Source organism: Camarhynchus parvulus, chromosome 2, assembly GCF_901933205.1.
Source record: "Camarhynchus parvulus chromosome 2, STF_HiC, whole genome shotgun sequence".
NCBI lineage: Eukaryota > Metazoa > Chordata > Aves > Passeriformes > Thraupidae > Camarhynchus > Camarhynchus parvulus.
In genome coordinates this window covers 18387321-18403287 of record NC_044572.1, presented here as the reverse complement: position 1 = coordinate 18403287, position 15967 = coordinate 18387321, and the positions used below count along the sequence as shown (strand labels likewise).

Below are 15967 nucleotides of genomic sequence, written 5' to 3'. Positions count from 1 at the left end.
GATTTAGACCACAGATTTGCCAATTACAAACCTCAGTATTTGCTCTCAGAGCCAGTCTCAGCCCAAAACCCCAGAGACTAAATGTTTCAAGCCCCTTAAAGCAAGTGCAGAAGAAGCATGTTAAAATCTAGTGAAAAATCTCAAGTTTAAATTTTGTCTTATTTTTGTCCTTTGTGATACAGGCATTTAAGATCCAAAATTCATCTGTAAGCAATCAAAACCACAGGTGAAACACAAGAACAAAGGATTTACCTAGTGAGTCATCAAAGTGCTTTATTTTATAAAGCCTTGCTCATGTTTGGAGTGTAATCTAAGCACTAACATACACAATAATGAATCTTCCTTGCCCTGTCCAAATAAACAGTTTATCAACAAGAGTGAGTGACAAAAATGCTACACAGACAAAAAGAATGCTTTGCTGTAAATGTCTAAAATGGTCTAAAATGTACACTCGTTGGCCGCAATTAAATATGTACTCTGAGTACCTTGTTTTTACTCCAGGGTCTCCCTGTGGCCTCATACCTTCAGAAGCTTCAGAAAACGAAACTTGGGTGAGAACATAGGCAACCAGGGTGTTTAGGGAGAGGAGAAAAAAAATAAAATCAAGCCACAGTACCAACTTATTTAAATACATACAATACAAAAGTATACACATACATTACAGTGCTGCAGACATCACTAAGCCAAACGTAACAAAAATCCCTGTGGGAAAGGTTGGGGAAAGGAAGAAAAATTAGTACACAGCAACAGGGATAGTATTGCCTTTGGCCGCTGGAAGTGTAATTAAGGGGCTGCTGTTGCAGGGGCTCCTCTGAAGTGAACCACAACACAGGTTATGCAGAGTTGCAGGCTGAGCAGCACTGACACTGGTTATGGAGAAGGCATGCTGGCACTCCTGATCCCAGTTAGAAACCATGAGAGGGAGGTTTGACTTCTCTTATGTTGCCTACAAAATCTAACAATTTCAATAAAGAAATTTTAAAGGCACAGCTTTAGCACAGTGTATAAGTAGATAAACTTTTAAGCATATGTAAATTTGTCTCTTTCAAGCATGGAGTCTTTCAGGGAAAAATACAAGAGGAGAAGGAATACAATGTTGTTTAAAAATTTTAAACAAGTTAAACATGATCAGCACAGTTTCAGGCAATGTACTATACAATCAAAACTGAGTAAATGGTAGGACAGGTCATTTTGATGCTGAAAGACAACCTTGGGAAAAATCCCTCCAAAATATCCTTTCGCATTTTATTGTAAAAGAGTCTATCATGGAGGTGAGCGAGACATTCACTTCAGTACACTACTGCATATTACCTCTTGGAAGATGACAAACATTACTTCATTTGTACTGCAAAATAACTTTACATGTAAACTCAAAAGTCTTATATTGTACACGGCTCTGAAATTCAGAAATATCCCTGCTTTCCTAATAATGTAAACAGTAAAATTCAGGGTTCATTTTTCAAGGGATAATCTATAATAAAATACTGCTATTTCAACAGTACAACATAAGCATTTAAACTTCAAATTCCCAGTAAATTACAAGGGAATGGAATTTCTATCAGTGTGCACATCTTTCAGGATGGGTAGAAGATGGAGCTACTATTGCCCAAAACTATGCACTTCTTCAGATAAGCTACTTTTACACTTGTAACATTATTAGTTCCTATATTGCAAGAATATAAAACAAATGAAAACTTCAGGTAACAAAGAGAAATAAGCAAAGTTTTCCCTTAATGTAAGTTTACTATAGCAAAAATGTACACATAGCATGAATTATGTTAGCTCTTTGTAAGGTAAGAGATGCCAGCTCTCAGATGTCTGAGAAGCTGAACTTCCTGATGCAATGTGCTGAAAAAGAAGACAAAAAAGAGAGGGAGGAAAGAAAAGGACAAAACCCAACTGCTAGGAACCAAATGGGAAAAGCCTCTGGCACCAAGGGCTGTTGCAGCTGTGTTTTTAAGGAGTGCCAGTGTGCAGGGTGTAAGTGTAACATTCGCAGTAAGGTCTTCATTATTATCACCATCATCATCATGAAGAATACTGTCATGTATATTTTTTCAAAATATAAACTGATCCACAGTTTACAGTTTGATATCAATATTGTAGATTTAACATGCATTTACTCTTCCCCACCCCCACCCCACACCTCTTTGCTCATTTATTCCATTTCAGCTGGTAGCATCAGAGTATTACTGTCACAGTGCACTCTGAGTAAGCTGTTCTATTTATTTAAATTATTTTAAATTTTTTTTTGCACACACAAAAGAGTCAGAAATAGCTAGAACTATGCTGGGAATATCAGGCAGCTGTTAAAGCGAGTACTCCACCCCACTTCAGTCATCTTTGCCAGCAGATGTAAACAAAGGGGTTGCTTTCTGTAAGATGAGTGCTTCTCTGAGTTCCTTTTTTTCCCTACACTTGTAGCCACTGCTGCTGTCCCCAGGTCTCGTGTCTGTCCTATGTAACATGATAGGTTACGTCAAGATGTTGGCAATAAAGTCCAAGAAGCGCTTTGAATACTGTTCTGGATTAACAGTTGAAATTTCTGCACCAGCCTATACAGAGAATTGGGACAAGAGAACAAAGAAGGAAGAACCAGTGTTTTAGTTGATGCTTTTGTCATTGAAAATGTTAATAAATTTCATGTGCAGTTTTCAGAACCAGAGACTAGAAACACAAACTGTAAATTGTGGCCCTCAAGCAGAATCTTACTGGTGCCTTTTCAGACTTCACAGGAGGGCACTGATAATCAGTACTCCTCCCTGTGACAGCTATCTTCCATTTCTGAAAAATTTTCTTTTTACTTTCCATGCTTCTCTTTACTTTCATTGTACTTCAGTCTTCTATGTGAATTTTTACAGCACATTAGCCATGCTACCCACTGATTCACCAGCAGATTCTGGTCACTAGAGCAGCAGTGCCTTCATACAGAGAAGAGTGAATTGCCATACTTACAACTGGCATGTCAACAGTTGTGTAACATGTATTGTTACCTGAATGCTACACAGCCTGGTTTGAAATACATGGTAAGAGTAACACTTTTTCAATGTTTATGCATTTCAATCTGGACTCACTGAATAAGCCATACAATTGTTATTTCAGTGAAGTAATGATTTCATTAATATTTTTATTTGAGTTTTTCAGAGCCTTACCCATGTTTTTATTTATATTTTTCCTGTTTTAGAAAAGAGGCAAGTTGCATGCATGCAATTAATGAACTTCAGTGTCATGTGGCTCAGGATGGAGACAGAGAAATAAACAAAATGAATGTATGAAAGTAATGTTCTGCAATAAGTTCTAATCACAATCAACTTCAATAATCATAGCTGTTATTCACAATATATTTCTATCTGTTATTTAAGCCAGAAGTGTGAGTTTTTAAAGTCTACTACTTTCAAAGTTCAGTAATAATTGCCAGATAATGGCAGCATATGGTCTGCATCAACTTTCAGCTGCCCAGAAAGCAGAGAGACAAAAAAGTACCTCCTACAGGCCTTTGCAGGTCATATCATTCTCTACTGTAACAAAAAAGCCCAGAGCCCTTTGCCTAAAATTTCTCACAATGCCCTGACCCTTTAGACACGTAGACACAGGAGGGATTTAAGCCTCATGAATGAATATGCTCTTTTTAAGAAGTTTATGAAATTTGAATGTCAGATCACCACAGAAGTGGTAATAGCAGACATAAATCATAAATCTGGAAGACTGGGCTGTTTCACCACAGTTCTTTGGTGTGTGCTGCTAAGCAGCAATTTCAGTCAAAATTAAATAATGGCAGTCAAGCAGAAGCCTTCACTGAACAGTCTCTGAGTATTTAATATGTAAACGAAATTTTTATGCCTGACTTTGTAAATTGTACTTTTTTTTCTGAAGAAGTCTTCTAGAGTGAGACAGATTATATGTTGAAGAAGTAACTTCCAGCAGGCTGTACCAAACAATGAAACCATCATTAGGGCCCTGCATCTGAAATTAGATTCATGACAGCTTTCATAGAGTGGTGAACAGCTTTGTTTGCAAGAATAAGGTGCATCTCACAAATTTAGGACAAAGTCTTAAAAAGGATCTCACTAGAGTTCTTTGTGGGTGAGAAAGCCGTGCACACAGCTGAAAAAGGAGTTCCACTCTCAGTATGTAATGTAGGATTTATTTCCCTTTTCCCTAGCTTTACTGAACTGTTCCCTATCAGGGCACTAAACAAAAACACAGGAATATAAACGAGGAAGAGGAAGAAACCAACCCAGATACTTACCCCGTGCTTTACTGTCTTTGCAGCATGGGCAGCTTTCTTTTTTGCATCATAATGAGTAAGAATGTCAATAATGGCCATGAAGTACACCTCCTTCCTGGGAGCATCTGCCAACAGCAAACAGGGCAGTAAGAAGGAGTTCTGAAACATCTTAACAACGAGTTCTCCTTCTAACAAAGGAAACTTGGTACGACTCAATCAGCAGCTAAGACAGGTCAAAGTCAGTCACAATCAAGATGTGTAAAAAGCACAAGCCCAAGCTGTCCTTAATTCAGAGTTTAACTGCACTCATATACAATGCAAAATCCCCTAAATGAGTGTAAAATAAAAACTAGCATAAAGAAATAGAAATTATTGCTCAGTTAAGGTAATGTGTATTTAATCTTTGCGGAAAAACTATGAAGTTTTATATGAAAGGTAATGCTTCTGTGTCAACAAAGAGAATTACAGAATAAACTAGGCTGGAAAAGACCTTTGAGATCACCAAGTCCAACCTATGACCTAACACAAGGCAATGAGTGCCATGTCCAGTCTTTTTTTAAACACGTCCAGGGATGGTGATTCCACCATGTCACTGGGCAGACAATTCCAGTGCCCAATCACACTTTTCAGTGAAGAATTTTTTCCTGACATCTAACCTAAACTTCTCCTGGTGCAGCTAAAGATCATATTCTGAAAATCCTATTTTCTTTATGAATAAAACCATGCATTTATCCATGTCAATGCTTATAAACAAAAAGAAAAGGTAACTTTCCTGTATTGAACAGCCACAAGCACCCAGTTACACTTAACACACTAACATTAAACTCAGTTTCAAGCTTCTTATATACTCCTGATGAAGACTTTCTTAGTTGCAACACAGAAATTGGGTATGACTGCACTAATTTTCAAAAAGCAACCAAAAAAAATAAATATAACTCAGAACACTGCTTTTCTCATTCTTTTTAGACTCTGTTTAACAGTGTTATCTGCCAGAAAAGACCAATTATAGTTACTAGACTTTCTGAAAGGGATGAAAACCCCATGAATTAAATGCTGAAGAACTGGTGAACCAGAATAGCTAAGCATTATGGAAATCTTCTTTCTGCTGCTACCAAAGAGCAGATTTCCTTTTCCACACAGTCAACTTGTTTTTCAGTTTACATTTGCCTTTACATGGTTGTGAGGACTTTAGAATTCTGATGCAAGGATCAAACCACCTTAACATAGAAATATTTCTTACTGCTTACTTTCATGGGATTTTATTCCATAAACATCAATAGCTGGATCAAATTCCCCTGGAGCCAAAGGCAGTGAGCTGTTCAGTGTATTTCCTGGACTGTCTGGAGGGGTTCCAATAGGGTGGGTCCCATCACTTTCACCTTCCTCTTCTCCATCATTCTCTTCACACTCTATTTCTTCCTGTTCAGCTCTTTCAACATCATGAATTCCAACCAGCAAGCTGTAGTCCATGAGTTTTAACTGAGCAAGGAACTAGAAAGTGATAATAGGCAGTCTATCAATATTGCTGAAAAACACAAGCTCCACTTACAAAAAGGTATCACCAATTCAGGAGAACTTCTAAGGCACTTCTGAGAGAGCAAAAGGGAAGATTAAGTGATAAAGCTGGCAAATAGATACCTTATTTTACTAAAATGTATTAGCAGCACAGAAATTACTTGAAACTTATTCTGTAGCTCACTCTTCCAAAAGCCTCAGGGGAAAAAAATCTGTGAGTAGTGAAGACCAGTGTGCCTGCAAACCAACAACTTTTACTCCTGACTCATGTTTCAGTTAAATTAGATTCACTGAATAGCCTGGGTTGGAAGTGACCCCCAAGGACCATCAAGTGCAACTCTTGGCCCTGCTGTACAGAAACATCCCCAGGGGTCACACCACGTGCCTGAGAATATTGACCAAATACTTCTTGAACTCTGTCAGGCTTGGTGCTGTGGCACCATCCCCTCTGGCCTCCTTGGACAGCTTCCTTATGTTGTGGTGCCCAAAACCACACACAGCACTTGAGGTGGGGACTGATCTGTCACTGCTCAGTGTCCAGAGCAGCCTTTGTGCTATCAGGTGTAGAGCATGCTATGATCTGGTGCTGAACCCACTCTCTCAATCCCTTTAAGTCTTATTAAAGAATCATAAAAAACATTCAAATATCCTTGCAGTGGAAAGCTGTGAAGTTTCACACCGTGAAGACATGAAATGATGCTGTATTCTCTTCACAGTGACAGGCTCATCATTTACACCATGAAAGCAAAACATGTATGTGAATGAAAGCGTGGTTTTGAATAAAGAATTAGGATGGGAGATTTTAGGAAATTGAAAGATAAACACACTCTACGTACAAACAAAGAGTTGTTTTAGTTGAGGAGAACAGCACAAGGCAGAAAGAGGAGGATGGAAATAAGGAAGGTATAAAAGCAGGAAAATGGGGTAAACAGCTCAAGGGGGCAAAAGATAGGCAGGACAGAGCTGTGCTGCATCTTGAAAGCAGCAATGTGATTTCAAACTTGTGAAGCCCATGCTTGTGGTATGCAGAGAAAGTGGCTGAAAATAAAAATTGCTTCAGTTTTTATAAACTCCTAGTGGTTATAAAAAGGAAGTTAGAGCAGACCAGGGAAGAAGGTATTTGAGCTAGACTTTGGCACAGAGAGAGTGATGGGGATGAAAAAGATAAAATACTGGGTAATGAGAAACTCCAGTTTGTCAAAATCTGATTCTGAGAAAAGAGAAGAGCTGGAGATAACTGCAAATTCAAGTGCTAGAAGAAATACTGTGAGATTGAGAGGAGGTTTTAAGAAGAAGAAACTGTTTTTTAAAGATTTCAGTATCACTTATTTCAATATAATAAGACAATAGATTCTCACAAGACTGGAAGAGATGTAAGTTTGAAGAGATGATGCACAACAATATACAATACAAACAAATGAGACTGGCCAAAGGCAATGGGGTGGAAGAACTCCAGGCATATTATTCACTACTTGGTAAATGCAGGGAAAAAAAATCTACCAATAATAACACAGAACAGTATGAATGAGAATGGACTCTTGGGAAAAAACTACTGAGCTACAAATTAGAAGAGAATGGCTCTTGGAAAAAAATGTGCTGCTGCTAACAACAAAAAGACTTAGGGAGATCAGCACAAGGAAAAATAAATCTGATTTTAAATGGAAAAAGATATAGCTTTTTGCAGGACATCTGCAATAGAATAAAGATATGGGAAAACTGACAAGGGGATATCAAAACATCAGTAAGAACTTGTGTTTGAACACAGGAAGGGGACACAGGACTTGATTAGGAAATAAATATTGAAACAAAGCTTAATGAAAAACAAGAACAGATATAAAGCTACATAGCTGACAATAATACCCCATGACATGTTTAACTATAAATACAGTCTGATAAGATAAGCATAGAATAAGTGTTGTGCACTTCTTTTCATTGTAGTGAAATCTGAGCTTTTACACTCTGGTTACAAAGTGTGTCTATCAGTTATCTAATAAGGGCAAAAAGAACCAACAGAAGAAAAGCAAGGTTAAAGAATAGCTTGCCATTGTCAAAATCAGGAGCCAGATCACTTCACACTAGTGGTTTACAGGGATATTAAACATTTCTGTGTATAAACTTCAAACCCATAAAACCAACCCCTCAAGTCATAATCTGGAATCTGCCATTATATTCCCAGTCTGGTAAATGATATATATCATACACAATCTACTTTTTGGGGTAAGAAAGTATTTTCCACATTCATTCCACACACTTAAGATATTATCTGCAACCTACTTGCTGTAAAAGCAGTAGTCAGCAACAGCAGTACATGTTAAAAGAGCACAAAATTTTAACCCAAATAAACTTATCTCTAGAGCTGTGACATCAGTAGAGCACAATATTTTAAATATGAAATAAACACACACTGATATTTCACAAAGTATTTATGTTTTCATCATCCTCACCACCATAAATTTCCCATCGTTACTATGACAGGAAATTATATTTCCTCAGAAGCAAATTATTGGGTAAATTCTAAAGTAACAGTATTTTGTTTTGTGCAACTAATGAGATAAATTCTGAAGAATTTGGAAAGTCAATTCACAGAGCTCTTTTGATATAAATAGCTGAAAGTCTTATTAAGTCACAGACACATTTTGCTACCAAGTCTCTTCCAAATCTGCCTTTTTACTTGAAAACAGATTTTGGTTTTTGAGTATAAAGCAGTAAAATACTGTGTTTAGGAAAAATATTTTAAATTATGCAAACTAAAGGCAAGTGGTGTGAACAAGTTAGTCTGATATTTATTATATGAACAAAATCAGTAAAAATATTTCATTAAATTCATACATTAACACTTTTCTTTCAAGTATTTACTACATTCAGCTAAGTAAAATACAAATTTATATGAAAGACTACATTAAGATAATGAGAATCCAATTGCTGTATTTAGATTACTGAAGCACTCTACTGTTGTGATACTTAGAATGATTTAAAACTGGATTACTAACATGAAACAAAGAGGGCATGCACAGCTGTGAGCAGGGCAGATGCCCCTCCTCTGTTATGGACTACAGTCCATGTCTGGCCTTAGCTCTGGTGGATCTCCACCTGTAAAATACAACTAACAATACTCACCTCTCTCTCGGGGCACTGGGAAGCACTAGGCTTGTAAAGCATTTAAGTACTAAGCAGTACCAGCATTTTAACATCACATCATCAAGGCAGGAGCAATGTATGGCAACCAGCTATGGCAGCAAGCCATTTATCACATCAGCAAAGCAGTGATCAACTCCTGAAAGTTTAAATTGTGTTTCATTTAAAACAGTCAGTGTTTACAGTTTTATAAACAAGAGCTTTTATTAATGAATTACAGGTATGATTTCCTGGAATATCCATAATTTGCCACACATTTTAATCACATGTAACTGAACAGGCACATTCTTACCTCAACATCCTTTTTGAGTTTCTCAAGGAACATCTTTTTGTTATTCTCATCAATATGAATCTTTTGGCCATCATTAATAAAATCATTGTCTTTGAACGTCGGCAGCTCTTTGGCCTAAAACAAACCAAAATTCCTGTAAGAGCAGGATTGTAAAGAGGAGTGTGGTGAAGCTGGTGGCCCTGTGCCTGAGAAGGCACCCCCAAGGTGCCTCTCCTCCATGGCACACAGCTCTCCGTAACTGCACCCACAGAGCTCTTTGCTCACCGTACCCCTCCTGGAATGGCCTGCAAGGAATGTGTTACCTGGGCAGCAAATGCAGCCAGGACAAAAGCTCCAGTCAATACCAGATTTGCATTGAACACTGATTGGCATTGAGCTTCTTCCAAGATGTCATTTGTCACAGCAAATGGCAGTAAGTGAAGTTAAAACATCTATCCCTCATAGCAAAGGGCCTGCATCAGGTCTTACAGAGGAAGTCAGACAGGACTGCATTTTGCACAACTACTGTGAATACTCACAAGTGCCTAATACCAAATAATCATTGGAAAGCATCAAATGAATATTGAATTAAAATTCTGCTTAAAAGCAGCAAATGCCAGAGAAGACCACTGCCTCTTCAATATGTAATTAGCAATCCTGATGTTGGAGCAACTTGATTACCTTCATCTTCAACTCTCTCATGAAGTGATTTGCAACACCTCAAATGGGCTCTGTTTTTAATGGGCACTGACTGGAAGTTTACTCAAAAAGCCCCAGCAAACTGACAAACAAAAGAGCAGTTCCTTCAGGACATTTGGTCAAGCAAGCTAGAAGTAATACTAACTCCTGCAATCAGAGCTTTTAAAAAAGTTGGCCCATTAAGAGCAATGAACAGCCTTTCTCCCTGCCCCTACCTTTAATCAACAGTATGGAAGAACAGGTCTCCTTTACAAAGAAAATGTTACAGAACAACCAGTGCTGCAATTCCTATGAGCTGTCAATGGCCAAGAACTAGTGAGTACCCTGAATAAAATAATTTCCCCTTAATCTGAAAGTCCTTCTGCTAGAAATAAAAGGCAGCTAATATCAGCCTACAGGAATGTCCTCCATAAGTTTAACTAGTCAGACATTGCTTATAATCTTACTGGAGATGGTATTTTTATAAAGTTTATTTTCTTCCAATGACACAGCAAGGAAAAGAACCTGAGAGCTTCTTCTCTCTACTCCAATATGTATATCCTGGAAAGCACAGCATTAAAATGTGAGCACCACAACAGACTCTGAGAGATCCTTATAGATCTTCACAAAGGCCAAAAGCTCCTTTTGCTGTTGGGTTGCGTGCACTGAGGTGGCCAAAATACTCAGATCCCCAACGGCCCAAATTAATTTTTTGGACCTGGAATTTGTGAATTGCTTGAGATCCCATAATGCTACTTTTGTTTAGAAAAGTGATTCTTTTCTTCCAATAGCTGCTCAAAAACACTTGATAAATTAGTAACATTGTAATAGTTACAAATCCATTATTAAATCCATGGTATCCCAATACCCATGGAGTTTGAAAAAAAAAAGGTTCTACTCTGGTTGCTCTGAATTATTATTGTCTAGCATCTAGAACATTCTGATACATTAAAATACCCTCTAATAGTGATCTTTAAAAATAGTGATATTTAAAAAAACCCAACAAAACGAACACCCAATCTGCTGAGATGGAGCTTGAACCATTCATCTGTCCCAGAGTCATTCAGCAGTGCTCTCCTGCTTTACTCAAAAACAGTGCTGGACACTTTCTGAAGCTCACAATGAATTGCTTACCACAATATGACTGCACAGTACACACTGATGTTCTTTCTGGCCTAGTCACTAAGGTTTAGGTTTAGGACAAAAAGGAGCAGGAGTAACATCAGATAAGCATTCCAGGCCAACAGCTGTAGAGATTGCCATACTCCATTAAGCAGCGTGTCCCATGGACCGGGCTAATTGCACAGAGGCAGGACTGTGGATCCAGGGATGTTGCCAACACTGGAGGATGGAATCCAGTGCGTGGGATGCTTAAGAATGGAGAGGAGATTTGGATGAAATAATTTAAGATGAAGCAACAATGAAAAGAATGCAGGAAACCAAGCTTCCTTTATTTTTAGCCTAAAATCGCTTAAAAAAATCCCCAGATTATTTTTTCATCTAGTATATCCAAGTTATTGATTAAATTAGGCAGAAGTTAAAGTGAAACAAACCCATTAACACAGACCCCCCCCCCCCCACTAGTGCTGTTTAAAGCTGGAGGGTGAGCACAGAGGGAGGATGTGCTGTGGTTAAGATGCTGAGATGCTTGTTTGCCTCCAGGCAGTGCCGCAGGCTGCCCGCAGAGCACAGCCCCAGCCCCACCGCGGGGCTGTGAGGGGAAGCTGCCTCGCCACTGAGGACAGTCCTGTGGTGGCAAAAAGAAACTCAAATTACAAGCAGCGTCTTCTTTGGAAGATGCTAGAGCTGGTAAGCCAGTTGTGCAAGTGCCATACTTCACTTTAACCTTGTCTCTAACCTATTTTTAATAGAAGTGAGCTAGCAAAGCTGACACTGCTGCAGTTCTTGCCTGTCATCACAAGACCCAAGGGGCACTCCCAAGGACGTCCTGGGCACTGAGTCAGCACTCCCAAAAAGCCAGATTTCACTGCCTTGTATGCAGGTTCCTCCAGACCACAATCATCCCTCTGACAATATTTATCTGAGGTAATTTTTATTCACCCTAATACCCATAGTTATAAAGACTTGGCAAGTGTAGAACCATGTAAGTTAAAAGCCAGTTCTGGAGCAAGTGAAGAAAAAGGACAAAGTAAAAGCAGTGGCTCCCATCTAAGCAACTGAAACTAAAAAGCTCTGTGCCAGTGGTTGCCCTCACTACATTATTTGCATGATGCCTCCCAGCCTATTCTCTTCCCTCTTTTAGGTGCTACTAGACAAACCCCCCCCTTTTTTTGTGTACTAGGCAATATTATTCTCCCTATTTATTTGAAGCTTGATTAGTCTTAGGATACTGGTGCAGTCCCACATATTACTACTGACAGCCACTGGTAGAAGTGTTTCTAGTAGTACTTTAACTGAAATTTGTCTCAAAATTGATTTGTGAATTTGAGACTCAAAACCTATGAAATATTCAGCTAGGAGGGGTTCTTGTAGTTATGCTGAATTAATAACACATTCATTCATGCTGAAAAATCCCACTATGTTAATTTCTTACATGCTGAAATAAACACTAATAGAATCATATTGTAGCAGTTTAGAACATAATCTGAATGAAAAAAAAAATTGAGGCTTTGCTTTAATGAAATAATTGATATGGTTAATTTTTTATGATGCCTCAAATATTTCCAAGTAAAATCCTTGTTGGAAAATGATTTTCCTAGAATGTAATTCATTATAATGAACATATTACTGTCATTAAAGAACTAAATATTTTAAGAGCTGCACAGGAGATGAGCATCTAACTACTTCCACTAAATTAATAATAGATTTTCTTTCTGAACCACCTCCACTGTTTTTAATCTCCTACTTAAAGATGCAAGAAAGGCACAACAGATTTTACAAATATAAAATATCTATTAAAAAAGCATGTTATCGGCACACTTCAGCTTTGCATTCCAAAGTTTGCCATGGTCACAGAGAATTTTAATGGCAGCAAGATTTCACTGCCTTTGAAAGGCTGAAAAATCAATAAAGATTTCTTAGTAACTAAGATGACAGAATGTGCAAAGCCTCATTCAAAATAAAAGTATAGTGTAAGAGCTGATACTGTTTTGAGTTTAAAAACCCCCTTGGAATGTAAGAACCAGGTGAAGTTTTATTTCTAGATGAACATGGTAACAGTTTTTGTGTATTTCTTAGGACATCTCAATTCAGTGTCCTTTCCTAATGAGTTGAAATGAATATTAGCAATTTTGTTTCCCTCAAAGGGATTTTGCATGCATCATGACATCAAAAACAATGGTCACAGATAACAATAATGCTGGCATTTTGGAAGCAGCTTGCTAAAATAGCTGTAGGTCAAGTAAGTTTCCAAATAAGTGATTGAAAAAGGAAAAAAGACTAATTGTCCTCATGACTTGGCAGCAATTTCTTATCTAACAAAGACAAGGTTTAGGTTTTAGGAGAAATGTTACATAGCAGCCTTAATTTTTTCTCTGGAACTAGCCACAGGTCACATTATTCACGCAGCTAATCATGGAAAAATTTGGCTTACAACTTATAACTTCTGAAAATTGTGTAAAACATCTGCCAAGAGTGAAGGTCCACACCCTGGGCTTTTTTAACAGCAAATGACCCACATACACCTTCATTTTTTAAAGTACTGGTCTCACCAGCAGATATGGAAGGCAGTGTTTGGGAAAAAATGGCTATACTTCTAAATATAGTTTGTAATAATTTGGAACAGGTGATTTTGAATTGATTCAAAACTCTGGAGTCACTAGATTTACAAGAGTGAAGAATAACTTCCTCTAGAATTATGCACTTTCTTGCCTCCAATAGTTCTGTGAGCTGGGTCCAAATTTTTGTTGAACAAATTGCCTTGCCCTAGACAGGGGCTCTGATACAAAGGGTCTGCAGCTCAACTTGACATCACAGGTCTGTAAAGGCAATGGGAATAGAGCTGTAACCTCAAAACAGTGTTTGAGGGTAAACACTGGAATGACTTTAGCCACTACAACAAGCATTTTCTGTAGGAAAAAAAAAGAATTGTGCAGGATGCTGTAGAAGGGTTAAGTACTCAAGCATGTACCAAAATAGAAACTGTCTTTTCAATGCTCAAGGAAATGCATCCAGAATTATCCCTAGCATTAATGTCTTCCTGCTGCAAAATGAACATGTAACATATAAAATGCAACACAAAATTCCCCTGTTATTTTTAAAATTCTTTTAACATATAGAAAGCAGACTTCTAAACAAAAATGAAACAAAACACCCCCACCCCTCAGAACTAAACAAAGGCAAACTAGTGATTTATTTTGAAAAACTGTAATGGGGTTGGTGTCACAAGAAGGCTAAATGCTGAAATCAAAACCCTGAATGTCTCTCCCTATCTTTGGATCTTTGGAGTGTGATGTTTTGAAAGCTACAATCTCTGTACATTGCAATGTCTAGATGTATTTCACAGATAAGTGTCAGACATTTCACAAGTCTCTTGTGTGAGATCAGCACATGAAGCAGACTGAAATCACTAATTAGAGAAAAGTACAGAAATGTTCTGAAATTAGTAATTCTAAAACAGCAGGAAAAAACAGCTCAGATTTTGGAATTATCTACTTGAATAATGTTTTACATTGTGACACCAAAAGTAAAAAAGTAAAAAAAACCCAAAACTGAGTCAAGACTCAGTGATCTTGTTCCTGTGTTCCTCTACTAAAGCCCTTCTTCCTTAGGTTACACTTTCCTCTCAGAAATCAGTTAATTACTATATGCTGTAATATATAAAGTTAAACACAAAGCTAACGTCTAGTGACAACTTCCAATCTAATTATCACAGCTATGTACTTTGCATACAATTTAATCAAGATGTAACATAGCTGTCAACTAAGGCAATCTTTTCCCCAAAAGAAACTTGAACAGAAAATCCTTTATTCAGTTGTATTGAGTATAATTTTACTGCACTTATGAATGGTGATTGATGAAATAACACATACTACAGAGGTGGCAATGCAACCAATTTGAGATTGACTTAAAACCACATGATAATCTCTGAAATTGCTTGAGAAAGATGAAATGTGGTGGGCACCAGTTCAGTTAGGATTCATTTTCCTTCTTCAAATTTCTTTCTGAACTGCTCACTCAGAAGCAAGAGCTTACATTTTTTTTTATCAGTACAAGTAGACTCAGCTGTTACTGCTAATTTGATGTTGTACTGCAAGTATGGCATAATTGTGAGCAGCTAGACCATCAGGGGAGTTCTGCATTATCCTCATTTCACTTGAGAGGGCAAAACTGTACCAAGAATGAATAGAAAACGCCCATTATTAAAATAATAAAAATTTTAAAAAGAGTAGCAAAGCCCAAAAAGTCAAAAGGAGCAGCTGTCAGAATTTGACAACTGTTGAAACATACTGTTCTTTTAAAATCCAAGGCATCTGTAAGTGTAGGTTATGATACATGTTGCCAAGAAAGTGATGTCTTTATTATTAAAAGTATCATTTGTAACACAAATGAAAGGCATTGTGTGTTAAGGTGAAATTAAAGGGATTGGTGCTTGTTTCTGCACTGATTATCACAAAACATTGAAATGACAGTTTTGGAACTGCTCATCCATATGTTAGGATATTGAACAGCTGAAAACAGTCAAACAGGAGGTAAACTGCAAACAGGATGGAAAAGTACCACTCTCAATCAGGCAACTTTTCATCCTAAAAAGCTGATTTAAAAAAATGTTTGAATAGTAATACCTCTTTTACACTACTAAGCTAAAGAAGAATTATACTATTTTCTCTGATTTCTTATCCATTAAATCTTTTTGCATATTTGCCTCTTCTTTATTAATTGAGTAAATAACTTTTAGTTTGACAGGAAGAAAGTTTCAAGAACAGAAATTTCACCAAATTTGCCTTTACAAAGTAATTTATCTAAAATTTACAGTCTGCATTAGAATGTGTCTGAAAGACTTGCTCTTCTGTTTTCTGTCTTCTGTAGCTTTAAGAGAAGTAAACATATTATGCTTAATATTCTGAAAACAATTTGATTACTTGAATGTTGTCATTTGAAACTCGATATGAATTACTTAAAAGCCCATTTAAAAACTAGCCATTGCCAGACAATTTAGCCATACATTTTAGTACCAAAAG

General features: G+C 37.3%; 1 protein-coding gene across 1 annotated transcript in view; it reads right to left on the bottom strand.

The window, feature by feature from the left end:
• Positions 1–247: 247 nt before the first annotated feature.
• The window catches only part of PIP4K2A (phosphatidylinositol-5-phosphate 4-kinase type 2 alpha), a 107656-nt gene continuing 91936 nt past the window's right edge, over positions 248–15967 (bottom strand). Inside the window, exons 7-10 of the mRNA XM_030943844.1 lie at positions 9171–9284; positions 5476–5719; positions 4250–4353; positions 248–2555 (exon numbers count right to left, since the gene is read on the bottom strand). Coding sequence (XP_030799704.1) covers positions 2475–2555; positions 4250–4353; positions 5476–5719; positions 9171–9284 — 543 coding nt within the window. The 3' untranslated portion in view covers positions 248–2474. The remainder of the gene's footprint in view (positions 2556–4249; positions 4354–5475; positions 5720–9170; positions 9285–15967) is intronic.